Consider the following 15,088-nt stretch of genomic DNA (forward strand, 5'->3'; position numbering starts at 1 on the left):
CTCCGTTTTGGTTCTGCGCTTCGTCAAGAGCCTATCTCGTCCGAGTGAGACAAGCTAATCGTCGCGAATTACGCCATAAACACCGGTGTTCGTTCGCATGCAGACCGCGCACAATCTCGTCTATTTTTAAAGCGCAAGGCGATAACACCGCAGAAGTTACGCCGTACTATACATAGTTTCTTCGTTCAAAGTGTGATCAACGGTGGCCCCAAAACACTAACGCGGAGGATTGTCTGACGGGTTAAGTGGTTCACGATTAGAAAGAGGATAGCGCTAGAGAACTGTACAGACGATGCAACTAAGAAACACACAGACATAGTTCTGTGACGCTGGCTAAGAAGTGAGTGCATTTATTATTGCGCTTTCCCTTTCGTAAACAGAAGACAAGGCCAACAACAAAAGTGCGAAAACGAGACAGAAAAACAAATCGTTTTTTTTTTACTGGTCTTGTGGTGTTGGCGTCGCTTTCCTCTTTGTATGAAACGGAAAGCGTCACACTAAATGCGTGCAGTTTTTAGCCAGCAATGTGTCTTCTTGCTGCTTCTTGTACTGGCACGAAGCCAGCAAGTGATGCATCTGTCACAGCGTATATGAACTAGTGTACACAAAGTGTCATAACAAGGACCGCTCTTTCGTTCGTTTCGTGACTGCGAGGCGACCTTGCATTCGGAGCTAGAGGCGGCAGCGTTGCAGAAGCGACGAGCACGTCCGTTTACTCAATGGGCGATCGAAGGCAATCCTATATAAAGACTGGCACGAAGCCAGCAAGTCGTTGTATGCTTGCTATATAGAGTGCATGCGTAAAGCTATTAGGTGGGAGCTTCTCGCGTTTCAACTATGCAGGGCGACCTTGCGTGCGTCATTTTTCCTTGTCGCAGGACGGATTGCAAGGGCAGCAGCGTGCAATGCGCCCTTGCCGTCATCACGCTATCTCGATGTTGCAAATAGACTAAGAATGCGAAAAGCCTGACCATCCGGAGTCGTTTTCTTAAACTTATGTCGCGAAGTTATGTTTTTTTTTTTCACCAAAGGCCAACTGCAGCGACATTTTGGACTGCGTAAGGCGTCGGATTTCAGATAGTCTAGTTTTAGTATAGTTATGCGGGCGCTGGTTACCGTCTTGCCCCGCAGAAACGAACCCACTACCACCGCTATGCCCGCAAGTCTCTCATATCGTTATGATATCCACATTCACCGAAACCTCTGCGTCATCGCGTCACATATGCATGAACGTTGCACTGCGTTTTACGTCACCAACATCGCAATCTCACAAACACTAACGCTATTGCATTCGCGCCTATTTATCGACGAACATTTGCGTAATTGTTTTTATGTTTGCAGAACATTTGATTTATCATTTCCGCACCCATCTAACAATGCTACACTTAACACAGATTCACACACATGCGTGGCATCCACTTAGTGTCTTCGTATTTTTCTTAGCTAAGATTTGAGGATACGCGGAACTTTCAGTGGCCAAACGTCCAATTTTCCGAAGCTAATTTAGGAAACACGAACTAAAAAAAAAAAGAAGTATGAGTGTGTCATGGTCGAAAAAGAAAATCAAATACATGCGCGTTTTAGCACACAGATTCTTGGCCAATCCCCCACTGTGGGTATGTGCCACGGCCACTCAGGACAACAACAACAACAACAGCACAGAGGAACTCAAAGACATTTAGAGACGTGAGAGGCTGCAGGTTGATTTGAACCACCTGAGGTCCTTTAACGCTATTTTGCAACCTTGGATACACGAACGTTTTTGCATTCTGTCACCATCGTGATGAGGCCACCGCGGCCGCAACCTGAACCCGTAGTGAAGAGTCACAACTCGCTAAGGTGATTGGTAATGCGGTCTTACAAGGCCGAAACCGTTTTGCGGTGCAAGATAAGTATCACTGCGCAATAACGCTTTCCCATAGAAAATAAATTCAACGTCCCGTTTTTCACTTGAATTATTAAATACGTCTTTATGGGTAATCCACGGTCGAGTGCATGGAACTGACTTGTACATTGCGCCACGGTGGGCGTTGTTATGTACGTTTATCATTGCTAATTATCACTGCTAATTATCACTGCTAATTAAAAAAAGAATGTTGCAGTGTAAAGGACATTTCACTGAACTCTTTTAACTGGTGCTTATGGACAGCGGGTGAACAGCAATAGAGGCGTAAACAAACCTCTCATGAGATCGGATAACGCGAAGTAGAACCCCGACGCCATCATCATTGTCCGGTTAGAAGCGCTTTGATTTGAGCTGAATGTTTGATTGTGGTATCGGAAATGTTCGTAACAAGTACCTCGCCGGCCTCTCTAAATTATTGCACGAAGGAAAAGATGGCGCCAGATGAGACGAGTCCTTACAGAAATTGTGTGTTTGTGATGTTATCTCCCGGGCGATGTGCATGCAAATAACGTATCTCTTGCGCATGTGTTTCTCCTTCATGCACCGCAGATATCCTCGAGTTTGACAACAGTTACAGCTGGCTAAATGGCAAGACGCTGGCCTACGTCGTGAAGACGCACGCGGTCAACGAGGACTCTTGACCCTCGACCTCCAGGGTTCGTTTCTGGTCGAGGACAATTGACGACTTCAATACTTCCGGGCACTGCATCTTATGGCGCCATCCAATGGCAGTCCGCGCCACAGCATCCCGTAAGGTGCGCTAGCAGAAAAAAATAATAATAATAAAATAAAATATAAAAAAGCCTGACCAATGTCACCCAATGTTGGTTCTCATTGGCCACACGTTGGACAACGTTGGCTCAACGTTGCCCCTACTTTGAGTGCTACGTATTTGGGTGAATGGCAGTTGGGGAATAAATATTCATGGCTATGCACGAAATATCGTGATTCGCTTGATTTCATCCGTCTGCGTTCACCAGCGAGAAACGTTACACAAGCCCTAAATTCCGCGACAAAGCGCATCCCTCCCCTCCCCGCCCCCGCGTAAAATTGGAATGTGTGTGTGTGTGTGTGTGTGTGTGTGTGTGTGTGTGTGTGTGTGTGTGTGTGTGTGTGTGTGTGTGTGTGTGCAGCATATATATCAATACAGAAGCCCGAGCTTGGCCACGCGAGAACCAAAAATGTACTCGGTCGAGCTTGATGCATACAGTATGCAGACATTCTGATCTTGCGGGGAACAGGAGGTCCGTAAATACTTGTGCTCGCGAATTGTACGATGGTTTGTTTGTTTTCATGCATGGTGACCTGAAGACTGTCGACCACTCTAGTCCACGATGGCTTTGCAGCGCCGCCTGTAAGAGGGTGTTGGCACCAAAGTCTAAACAACTTCCCTCGCGACCGACAGATGGGACCACAGCAGAAAAGTTAAATGGCTACGTGCGCTATGTTGTAAACCGGTCGCAAGACACATCGTAACCGAGACCATCTGCTTTGCGGCGGGCAGAAACGCGCGAACTGCTTCTTTATCTCTGTTTTCTATCTTAATCCGAATAAAGAGTGTAACCGATTTTTGTTTATGATAAGGGAACAAGCTAATAACTGAACGGCATATTTAGCAAAGCTTTTGTAGCCTTAGTCATTTAATGCGACAAACAGCTCACTTTACTATGTTTTCGCTCGTTCCCCTTTCTTCGGTGATTCTGAACCTCATCCCCAACTGTTCCTTTATGCTACCTAAAATTGCAGTATTCAAAAACCACCATAAGGACTGGAGGCGGGGGAAGGCAGGAGGCGAAGAATATGCGGAGTCATTGGCGTTAATTTCACTGTAAGCAAAAAAGCACAGCATCAATTACTAGATGGAAATTTGCCGCGCTCTGGGAACTGAAAGTGGGAAAATTCAGCCACAATAAGAATGATAGTACATCGATCTGCGTGAACTTCGTCCTTTCGGATTTCAACGACTCCTTGAACGCGCAAGTTGATCCTATTCTACAAAGCATTGCGATACAAATGCAACAGTCTGCCTTGATTACGAACATGCGTCGTGCCTTGTTGCCTTCATAAAATGTGATTGCTTGGATTGCTAAATTAAATTTAGGCCCATGAAGGCAGACAAAGCGTAATAAATAACGTCACAAGTAGTCCTAAGTCGCTCGATCAACAAAATATTGATAAAGTCATGCACTAGCCGTCATTCCGATGGTAGCTGAACAATCTCAGTGCCACAGTTCCCTTTATAAATGTTAGTATGGATGAATATTAAATAAATTAGTGACATATTTATTGAAGAGGTTGACACTTTGGCCTATGTTGGCGGCCTTGGGGAATTCGTATATAGGAATAGCTGGAAAGAGACGGGTAAGCAGTTGAGGGCGGTCAGTCAGCTGTCTACGTAGGCCTGACAGTCTCAACAGCAAACCAGACTCGTTAACGAAGGCAAGAAGCAAGTCACGTGGAACTCTTATCAAACCAGTCCGCTGGTCAGATACAGGCGTTGTACTTTACAGATACGTCGTCCTGACTAGGAATTTGAAACGTCACGCGACATTTCCATTTTTAGAAAGAAAAATAAGAAGCTCTATCGCGAGAGAATTGGCCGTCCTAACTTGAGCGACATGCGTGAATGAATGCATGACTTCGAATAGTGCTGTCAAGATTAATTGAACAGTGGAACATTTGTGGCATGTTTAGCAAAATTTGAGTCAGGAAATGAATTTTAAAGTTATTATTCATTAGCAAAGTGCCGGAGAACTATGTTCAAAGAGGCGAACAGCAAATAATTCTGGTCAAACAGAGTAGAGAGTCAGAAAGACATTATCGCAAATGTACGAAGCTAATGAACCCACCCACCCCTCTCTGTTTCTCTCTCTCGTTCCCTCACCAATGTAAAGAGTTGAGCTATAGTTGGCTATCTATTACCCAAAGAATACAGCGCTCAATCGAAGGAGGACATGCTCGTTTTACTGCCAGCAGCTCGTTGAGGAGCTGGCTTTCACGGCAGTAAAGAAGTGCAGCGAAGGACACTTTCAGGAGGCTATTCCCTCTGCCGAAATTTGTGTACGTTTTCTTCACTTTCTGAAATTGTCGCTCGGGAATATTCTCACTGTAGTTATTCAGTGACCTAACGCTATAAGCGAAATGACGAAATGGGTGAAATATGTGCGTGAATGAGGGCACGCGGGAAGGAAAAGCATGAAAAGGGTAAACGGCTTTCGGTGTGAGCGTTGAATCACCCGCAGCACTCGCTCCCTTGCGATGACGTTGAGCTGCCGAGCTCGAGGTCAACGGTTCGATGCCGGCCGTGGCGGCCGCATTCGGATGCAGAAACACTCGTGCACCATGCATTGGGAAACGCGTTAAACCCCGGGTGGTCGAGATTAATTCGGAGACCCACCCCTAGCGGTGTGTCTCATAATGAGATGGCGTTTTTGGCACGTAAAACCCCAGATTTTTTTTCAATTTTGTGAGCGCTAAAGTACTCCTATCCGATGCAGATCGCTGCTCCAGTACAGCGACCTTCGTCCACAAGTCGTAAATTTGGGATGAGAAATTGAACCAGTTCTTCTTCATTATTATTTTTCTGGATAGTACTTTTGCGTATTGAATTCAGTTTTATTTTTCCAACATATATACAAATGTTGGTGGTATTTAAATTGCTTTACGGGGCCGCTCGCAGGCGACAAAGTGCGAAATATATATATATATATATATATATATATATATATATATATATATATATATATATATATATATATATATATATATATATATATATATATATATGTGTGTGTAACAAATTTAGAGGCGACGTTAGCAATACAAAACATGACAAAGCAATCGCTATAAAATTTGTTCACAGGACTGTATGTCTGTGCAACAATGGTACGGTCAAATTAAATAACTTTATATACTGAGTGCACGACATATGGAAACATTTGATCACGTCGAAATCACGTGTACATACACGGGTTGGACAAAAAAAAGGACAGTGAATAGAAGGGATAGAGTGTACATAGAAGTAAACATGCACTTTTGACTTGATAATCACGAACGAGAACATAGTTATTGGAAAATTTTAAATATGTTGTTCAGATATGTATTTCGAAGGTTAGCAGGTGATAGTGTTGTGCATGTGGTGAGGTGGCTGTCAAGAGTGTTCAGTAAAGTGGGTACTTGATAAGTTAACTACTGGCAAAAAAAATAATTAGTGCGATGTGGAATGAGGCGCTATTTTTCTAGTCTCCGAGTATGTGCGTTGAGAGGACGTTCTGGTAAAAGTGAAACGCTTTTTTAAAGGGACACTAAAGCGAAGCAATAAATCAGTTTAGACTAATGAAGCATTGTTTGAGAACTCTGCAGGCAGTCAATTAAAAAATGATTTGATTATTAGATAAGAAAATGAACGTCCAAGTATCAGTATTTGAATTTTGCGCCGAAAGCGCAGCGCCGATACGTCAGCGCGACGTCAGGGATTCCAAAGTATGTTTTCGTATTTGGGCCGCGTTGGCTGAATAAAGGTTCCCGAAACTTGCCATGTTTAATATTTGGTTCCTTTATAACACAATGTAGTCAATCTGTACCGCTGTATATAATTAGTAGGCCCTAGAAGATGCCATCAAAATCCAAGACGTCACAGCCCTCAGGTGCGGGAACTTAAGTAGGCGTCGCCACCCGTATTTCTTTCTTGCGCTTTTTCTGGCTTACCAAACGCCTTATCGTTGTAAGAGTGGTGTTTTTGGTGTTGTAGAACGGTAATTGACTGATGCAGAAGAAATCATTTTTCACTTTAGCGTCCCTTTAAACACTACTGAAAAGCTTTATTAGAAAATAAGAGCACATGTGAAAGGTGATATGCGTGCAAGTGTTCTACAGTTATAACCACGCGGTGCTGATACAGTTCCTTCGTAGGACGTAGGTACGATACATTGTTAACGTAACGAATCACCCTTTTTTGATTAACAGGTAACCCGTTAATATCTGATGCTGTAGTTCTTAGCCATACCATGGTACAATAGTTTAAATAGGATCTGAAAATCGAATCAGAGATTCTTAAGCTTGGCTTTAGTGGGAAAGAAGCACCTACACCTATAAAGCGTGCCAGTGCATTTCGACAAATGTTTTGACAGGTAGTCAATTCCTGTAGGGTCCCACGTCATCCGATTTTTATATACCACTCCTATAATTTTGTGTACGGTAACAGTTTCAATGTATCAAAAACCCAGCATTAAGTTGCCTTGGGCGCGATCGGGTTTGTTCTTTAGGTGCAAGAATTACTGCTTTAGGTTTTCTTAGCGTTAAAGCGAAGGCCATTCTTGGGTCAACCAATCTAGTAACTTTGTTAAAACTTTAATTGTAAGAGAATGCAAGCTCTTCGCTTTCTTTAACAATATGCTTGCGTCACCAGCGTGCGAAACCAGCAGTGCATGCGCATCAAGAAGAGTAATGCGATTTACATAAGCAGTGAATAAAAAGGGGCCAATAACACGGCCTTGGAGTGCACCGTAATGAATATTCTAGAATGACGAAGCAAAATCGTTAATGACAACACATCGTTGGCGTCCTGTTAAATAATATCGAAAAAGGAATGCGGCATTCCACGTACACCGTACAAATAATATATATTAAGAAGAACCGTTTGATTCAGAACCAATCAAAAGCTTCGCTGTGCAGTCTACAAATATTCAAAAAGTTAGCTGATTTGTTTCTATATTTCGTATTATTATTTCTTTTTGCATTAGTATTGCAAACTCCGCAGAACTACCTTTGCGGAATCCATGTCGGCATTCAGATATGACATTGCGTGCGGTGAAGAACTTCACAAGTCCGGATATAATTTTTTTCAAGACATATCGAAAACGCAGGGAGGGCAGAAATTCATCTGTAACTAGTGACATCGTTTTTATGTCCTCCTTTAAACAATAAAGACACATTTGCTTGTTTCACATCTGTAGGAAATGGGCCTGATACTTTTATAGGGTTGAATGTGTGCTCCATGCAGATAGGGAGATATGATGCAAATATCTCCCCATCTGACGAATCAGTATGTTATCAACGTCGACAGGCTGTGTGTTCTTGGGCAATAAAAATGTCCTCGAAACTTATGAGAAATCTGTTGGTTGCAATATTACGCTATAGCTAATACGTGTAGTGACATAACAGGCTTTGTTGTCAGGAAGAGCATGATAATGATTAGTTACTAAGTGTTTATTGAAGGGGTAGGAAAGTACAATACCCGAAAGAACATGGTTTGCAACAGTGATACTCGGAAAATATGTGTGAGCGGTCCGACGTGTACCGAGAGTATCATTTATAACTTTCCACACGTGTTCAGGGTTCGATTTGCATAGGCCAAGAAAAAGGTTATGATAATACTCAGCTCTATCTTTTCTTAGCATTACATTTAATCTATTCCGAAGTTTCTTAAAAGCAGAGAGCGTGTCAAGATCTCGAATCTTTACAAATGTACTATGAAGCCTTCATTTCATTAAATTCAAGAGATCTCTATGAATCCATGATTATCTTACCCGTTTACCTGGTCTGCGTGCTTTAAGTAGGAACGTACCCTATAAAGACTAAAGAACTTATTTACAAATTCTTCATACGCTTCATTTGCTGTACGTTTTGCGAGGACGGAAGTCCAGTCATAGTCGAGAATTTTGAGTCAAAACTGCTCCAAGTTCCTGGTAGTTATGATTTGATAATGAAGCACAGGTAAATATCGCTCGCCTTTGTGTCTATTGCAAGAGTGAGCCATAAAAATTGGACAGTGATGCCTTGTATGTGCAAGATAGAGTGCCAACCGTTCTTACAGGCGGCTAAGAACGGCTTCAGGAACAAACACTAGATGAAAAAAAAAAGCCTAATTATGTTTTGTGGCGATTTGCTCCGTCAGGAAACAAAATAAAATAAAGAAAAAATACCAGCAGTGATGATAGTGATAATGGCACCTGGTACAAGAACTGCAAGAAGTTGACGTACTCTTAACAACCATCGCTGTAATGTCCAAAGCGGTTGAAACTAGATTTAGTTGTGCGAAACTCTTCACAGGAGACCGGTCTGTTTCTTTAACGATGTGGAAGAAAGAAGCATATAGCTATTTACAACGGGCATGCGCAGAGTAAGCAGCCTCACGGTTTCGTCACAAGGATGGTTGGTTTAGAAACAAATGTGTCGGTGTCTCCCATAAAGCGCGCTTGTTCAATCGTACACTCAACAGAAAAGAAAAAAAAATCGCAGTTTCGCTCGAAAGTCGAAGCACTGATAGCGATAGCAAAGTATTATTGGACAATTGCGTGAAGTTGTGTTGGCAGTTTATATAGGAAGTATAAATTACAGTAAACACCAACTTACTAACTAAACAAGCACAGCGTCACGCGCGTATAGCTAAAGTTGAAGAGATTTCAGTCCATCGCCGCGAGCACTCGTTGTCGTAACTCCGACGTGTCGAGGAGTGCCTGAAGCCGAGAGCGCGCAACCCGCCGTGGTTGCTCAGTGGCTATGGTGTTGGGCTGCTGAGCACGAGGTCGCGGGATCGAATCCCGGCCACGGCGGCCGCATTTCGATGGGGGCGAAATGCGAAAACACCCATGTGCTTAGATTTAGGTGCACGTTAAAGAACCCCAGGTGGTCGAAATTTCCGGAGTCCTCCACTACGGCGTGCCTCATAATCAGAAAGTGGTTTTGGCACGTAAAACCCCAAATATTATTATTATTATTAGAGCGCGCATGCATGTCACAAAACAAACGTTCCGTGCTGCCGCTCGCTTCACCATTTCAACTATGCAGTGTCTCCAAGACAGAGATTGTACGACCTCTTACACCATATGGGCGCGCGTATGCATAGAGGTACCAGCCATCGCGGCTCGCCCTCAACCTTTGCTTTCCGCCACAGATTATTTCCAACATACGGCGCGCGAAGCATGCCTGCGTACGCGTCAACACATAATTGCTTAGCGCAATAAAAATAGAGAGAGAGAAGCGTTTCGTGGTTTATTACTCGGTCTTAAAACACGCAAATTTACAAACAGAACGAAAAAGGGGGAAAAGAACGAGAAGAAGTGGGCCGGTCACTGCCGTTGGCGGGGTTCTTCAAGCTGTCCAGATGTCGATGACGGGAATGCAGAGGAGGAGGAGGTCAGTGGCGCTTCATTTCCCGGCCGCGTCGTCCTCCTGCTCGATGGGCACGATGATGGCCCTGTGTCCCGGCGGTACCGTGATGGTCCTCGCCGTATGCCTCTCGGACTGGGACGGCAGCACCACTGACACCGGCACGTACGAAGTCGCCGCCGAGGCGGCGGCCGCAGACGCCGCGGCCGCCGCTGCCGATGCAGCTGCGCTACTCGACGGCCCTCGCGACGGGAACGGCAGCCTGGCCGAAGACCTGCGGAAGACGGTGCGACGCGGTTAGAAGGGAAGCGGCGAGATGAAAGCGGAGCGTGATGGAACCAGGCTTATAGTTTATAGGCTTATAGTTAAGGCTTATAGCTAGGCTTATAGTTAAGTAGGTTTTCTTTACCTCCTCTTCCCCTTACCCCAGCACAGAGTAGCTGGCTAGAGGAATGTACCTCAGGCCGACCTATCTGCATTTCGTATCATTAAACTTTTCTGTCACTCTCTCTCTTTCTAGTAGGTTTCAAAAGATGGTGTGACTCATGTTATCCAAGCTTCGTAAAAACGGTGGAATGCGTGCATCTGACTTCGTGGGAAGCTTATAGAAATGTATAAAAAAGTGCCGATGTGTAATTTTCAGAATTCACGATTTCAGGCGCGTCAGTCTCTGTCAGCCGATACCAATGTTTAAATGTTCGCTCTCTGTGTCAGTATGTCATCATGTAGCGCGGGTTCACTTCTCTCATTGTTTTTCACGACGCTTTACATCGGGCAAACGAGTACTTTGCAAGCGGCTGGATAGGTGCTTTCCAAGTACGTTAAACTCGAAACAGCTCAAACGTAGTTCTCATATGTGACGTTCCTGTAGTGATTTCTCGGATTGAGTCCACATTCTGTAAACTTAAAAAAAAAATCTCACCGGAGAATCGAAAATTTCTAACACGTTCTGCGGCTGTACGAATTCCTGATTCTGAAGATGCAAGAAATGTGGTGAGTGAAACAAAGTTTGCGGGGAACAAAACAAATTGGCGCCTGATGGGGATACAGAGCAACGGCCCCGCCAAGACACGCTTAGATTAACTTCTAGATTAACCTCTACAGTTGAATGACCCTTATAAAGATGGATTTGAACAGTTTATAGATTTTTTTCTTGACGGCTAGATGAATGAATGGATGGATAGATTCTATGAACAACCCCTCTGAGACAAAGTTTTAACTGGTGTCACGAAGCTCCTTCATTTTTAACCTATCTGCTGCGTATCAACCACAATGGGGTCGCACTGATGGCCTTGTGCCAATATTGCCGCACGTATGTGTATACGACCAAACGCAGCTCACCTTTTACACTCCGCTGCCCAGGCGCGTCATCTACAGGCACTTACAATACACCCACTGACTACACTACCTGAATAAACCCAGCCGGCTTACCGACCCACTAAATACTAGTTTTGAACTGACTCTCAGGGCGTTTAATAATGAGATGTGCTTGTTAAGCTATTCATTATCACCCGTGCGTGTTATCCCTTTTCTCTCAAAAGGCCTTCGGCAATGTGCAAACATTTATTGGACCAACCAATCAACCGATAAGTCAATCGTTCAATCGCGCAATCATCCGCGCTTAATATTCACGGTTCGTGTCAACAAACCAGGGAATGTTCAAGTATACTACTTTCTTTCAAAGGAAAATACTCGGCGCTGACGGCTCCCTCTGGAATTTGCCGTACGAGTCATATTTCTTTTAACGAGCTCGACCGCAATGAAACCATGCCATTCTACTCAGAATCCGGAGGCCCTTTCGGCTCTCAGTCCTGCGCGGGTTTTCAAGGCCGGAACCCCCTCAGAAGAAACCGCATTAGGACAGGCGACGCGAAGTATGGCATCTGATACTGCCGGTGCTCCAGTGCAGAGAGGTAGAGATTACTTGACGAAGTGATGAACAGAGGATTTCCTAACGCATACGCGCAAGATCTTGTGTTCCCTGAAAGCCCGCTGGAGGTGTAATGCGAAAGGAGGTGTAGCGTTAGCTTTTTGCGCGAATGTGAACTAATGGACCAGGGCGCTTTGCGCTCTGGAAAGCGGCACTCGGGCAGAGCAGCCATCAGCACAATCACCACTCGCCAGTCGTATTCGACTATTTTCCACTAGCTCCAGATTCATTCACCTTTCCCCCGTCTTTAAAGCCCAAGGCCCCGGGCAGGTCCTGTGGGAGACAATGACAACACCAGGCGCCGAGAGAAAAAAAAAGAAAAAAAAAGCCTGAAAGAGAATATGGCGAGAATACGTCCCCTATATGGACGTGGCAGCGTGCCTTCGTCATTCGCGCACTTACCGGTTGTTGTACATATTACCTATATATTACTCGAGAGCATGAACATTACAGAAGGACCTCCAGCGCTGTGACAGCACCGTGCACGCAACGGAGTGCAGGGCACGCACCCGCCGAGTGCGAAGTGCACCGTTTGGAAGCGCACCCACACTGAAGCCGCAGGGCGCCGAGAATACGTCTGAAATACGCTCCTTGCGATCGGCCCTGCGTATAGATCTAGCGTCGAGCCTCCGTCATTGACGCTCTCGTCTGTTGTGCTACAGGAACACATATCTTCGCTTGCCCGAGGGTTGGGGGTGGGGTGGGGGGGAGGCAGCGATCGACGTGATCGACAGCAGTGCGCACGCTTCGGAATGCGGGGAGCACCGGCCGGCTTGCGCGGCACGGCCGCCTGCAGCAACAAGGGACATTGCCGTCCCGTGCACACACACACACGCACGGCGCCGCGTCAGCGGCCTTGATTGACAGCGGCGTCACAGTGCGGCCCCGCTCCGCGCCAGTCGCACGGCTCGAGCTCGCGTTGTTTGCTGCTGCTGCTACTCCTGAGCGCCGGTCACGAAAGAGAGAGAGAGAGAGAGAGAGAGAGAGAGTTACGGGCAGCGTCCGCGCCGAACGCGAGAAAAGGAGGTTCGCCGCGCGCGCGCGCGCCCCAAGCGCGCAGCACGACCGACTGTTTACCATATTGACTGGCACACATAGGCGGGGGATTGCACTTCCGTTCGTGAGCCTACTGCCCTTAAAAGAAGCGGGCGCGTCAAATACTCCGGTCACGCGCTCTGTGTAGCCGACGGCCGGCCCTTTTGTGTGTCTCCGCGCGCGTACGTACTGGCACTGCTGCGAGAGGACCCGGCCGGAGCTGCCACTGCTGTATGGCATTATGCAGAACTCGCGTCGAGAACCCCGACGATGAATCAGCTGTCTCCTCTTCTCGCGGTCCGGCGCGCGCGAGCGTCCTCCGAATTTTGAAAGAGGTGGGGAGGGGGGAGGCAGAACGCCGGCCCGTCGTGTCTTTTTGAAAAGAAAACACCGCGCGTCTCGCACGAGCAAGATGTCACCGCCCCCTCCGCCCCCCCCTCACCCCGTTTCCCCTATACTACCTCCAATACCCGCCACTTTCTCCCCCACCTCATGCTATACACCCTAAGCGCCACGCCGAGAAAGCGCTGCGTATACCGCTGGCGCACGTTCGCGACGATTACGCAGGCCTCGCGTCTGCAGCGACTTTCGCACACGGAGGAGACGCAGGATCGGTCGGTCGGCGAGCACGCGACAGCAAACAACAGCGCGTTGCGTGCTCACGGGCACGCCGAGCTCCTGTGTCGGGAATATGTAATATCCTCCGCCCGGGGATTTGCGTGATCGTCTCTTCCCGTACGCCGCGTTCTTTTCCCTCTCTCTCTCTCTCTCTTGCAAGAAGCTGCAGCCTTATGAGCGCGGCTCTGCGAGCGCGTGATGCGAAAATATTGCGTCACAATGTCAACGCATTCGCTCCGTGTGTCCGACTGATACACGGCGCCGTAGGTGGGCGCGGCAGCCGGGTCAACGGCGAGAAAGGGATTGTTGTACACACGACGGTCGATCTTCTTCCGACCAGTGACGTCAGGCGGGACCGTGACGGGTCGTCGGAAAAATCTTTATGCAGATTTCTGTGTCCCCGTCACGTTAGGTAAGGAAGCGACGCGTTTATCGCTGCGGGTACCTGGAAGCTTTTAGTATTGTGCGAACTATGCCAATTGGTCCTACCGTATTTTTGTTTTATTTTGCAATCATTTCTCGCCGCAATTTTCTTCTTTCCTTCCCTCCTCTCTCTACCTGTGATATTTGTTTTCCCCTTTCCCATTCCCCCGGTGTAGGGTAGCCAACCGGACGTTATTCTGGTTAACCTCCCTGCCTTTTCCTTATCTCTTTCCCTCCTCCTCCTTCCTTGCAATCGTGTATATTAAAAAAAGTTATGCAATTTCCAACGCACAAGTTGGAATACTTGTGAAGCGGTACGTAGCTTAAGTTGTATAAAACTGCTCAATCTTCTGCACTGTGTTATTGCAGCATAGCGGTTACGTGTAAGTGCCCTGCCGGCAAGACACGCAGGCCCCCAACACGCGACTAGACACTTGCTTATCTTCGGACGACCTTATTTTGCTTCCTTGGCGCTACCAGAAACGTGATACCCAAACAGTACGGGCTGTGACAGGATTTCTTCCCAACACAGGACTGAATTCAAAACAGATAAGTCTTCCGCTGCGTTAACGACCGGCATTTACCGCACAAATATTCCTGTTATCATCATCCCCCACGCCCTCAGTCGTTCTTTCTTTTTTTTTTTCGCCTTTCCTATCGCTAAGTACATAGGCTTGAGCACGCAGGCTTAAGGCCTACCTCTCTGCCTTCCTAGAAATACAATCCTCTTTCACTCTGAATAGAAGCTGCATGCAATGTCGGCGATGCTCTGTCTAGGCAGCCCGAGCTGACGATGCCTACACTCGGGTCAGTCCGCGAGGTCAGCGCGGCAAGCCACGTGACTGCTAGCGAGATTACAGTGCGCACAGGGCGACGACTTGACACAGTAGAAGCGTCGTCTACTGCCATCGGCGCAGTGGTCTGCACGAGACCTTATCATTTCAGCAAAAAATAAAAATAAAAAGCGACTCTGGGCTCAACCAGAGGTCGAACCGATTCGAAGCAGTTCCTCCAGAGTGTTCCGGTTCGGTTCCAAGATGCTGAAAACATACCGATTCGGCTCACCT

General features: G+C 46.6%; 1 protein-coding gene across 1 annotated transcript in view; it reads right to left on the reverse strand.

The window, feature by feature from the left end:
- Nucleotides 1-9,889: 9,889 nt before the first annotated feature.
- Nucleotides 9,890-15,088, reverse strand: part of LOC135911618 (adult-specific rigid cuticular protein 15.7-like) — a 112,936-nt gene continuing 107,737 nt past the window's right edge. Inside the window, exon 5 of the mRNA XM_065443946.1 lies at nucleotides 9,890-10,289. Within this exon, the coding sequence (XP_065300018.1) occupies nucleotides 10,055-10,289 (235 nt within the window). The 3' untranslated portion in view covers nucleotides 9,890-10,054. The remainder of the gene's footprint in view (nucleotides 10,290-15,088) is intronic.

The sequence above is a fragment of the Dermacentor albipictus genome, chromosome 5, assembly GCF_038994185.2.
Source record: "Dermacentor albipictus isolate Rhodes 1998 colony chromosome 5, USDA_Dalb.pri_finalv2, whole genome shotgun sequence".
In the NCBI taxonomy this organism is placed as follows: Eukaryota; Metazoa; Arthropoda; class Arachnida; order Ixodida; family Ixodidae; genus Dermacentor; species Dermacentor albipictus.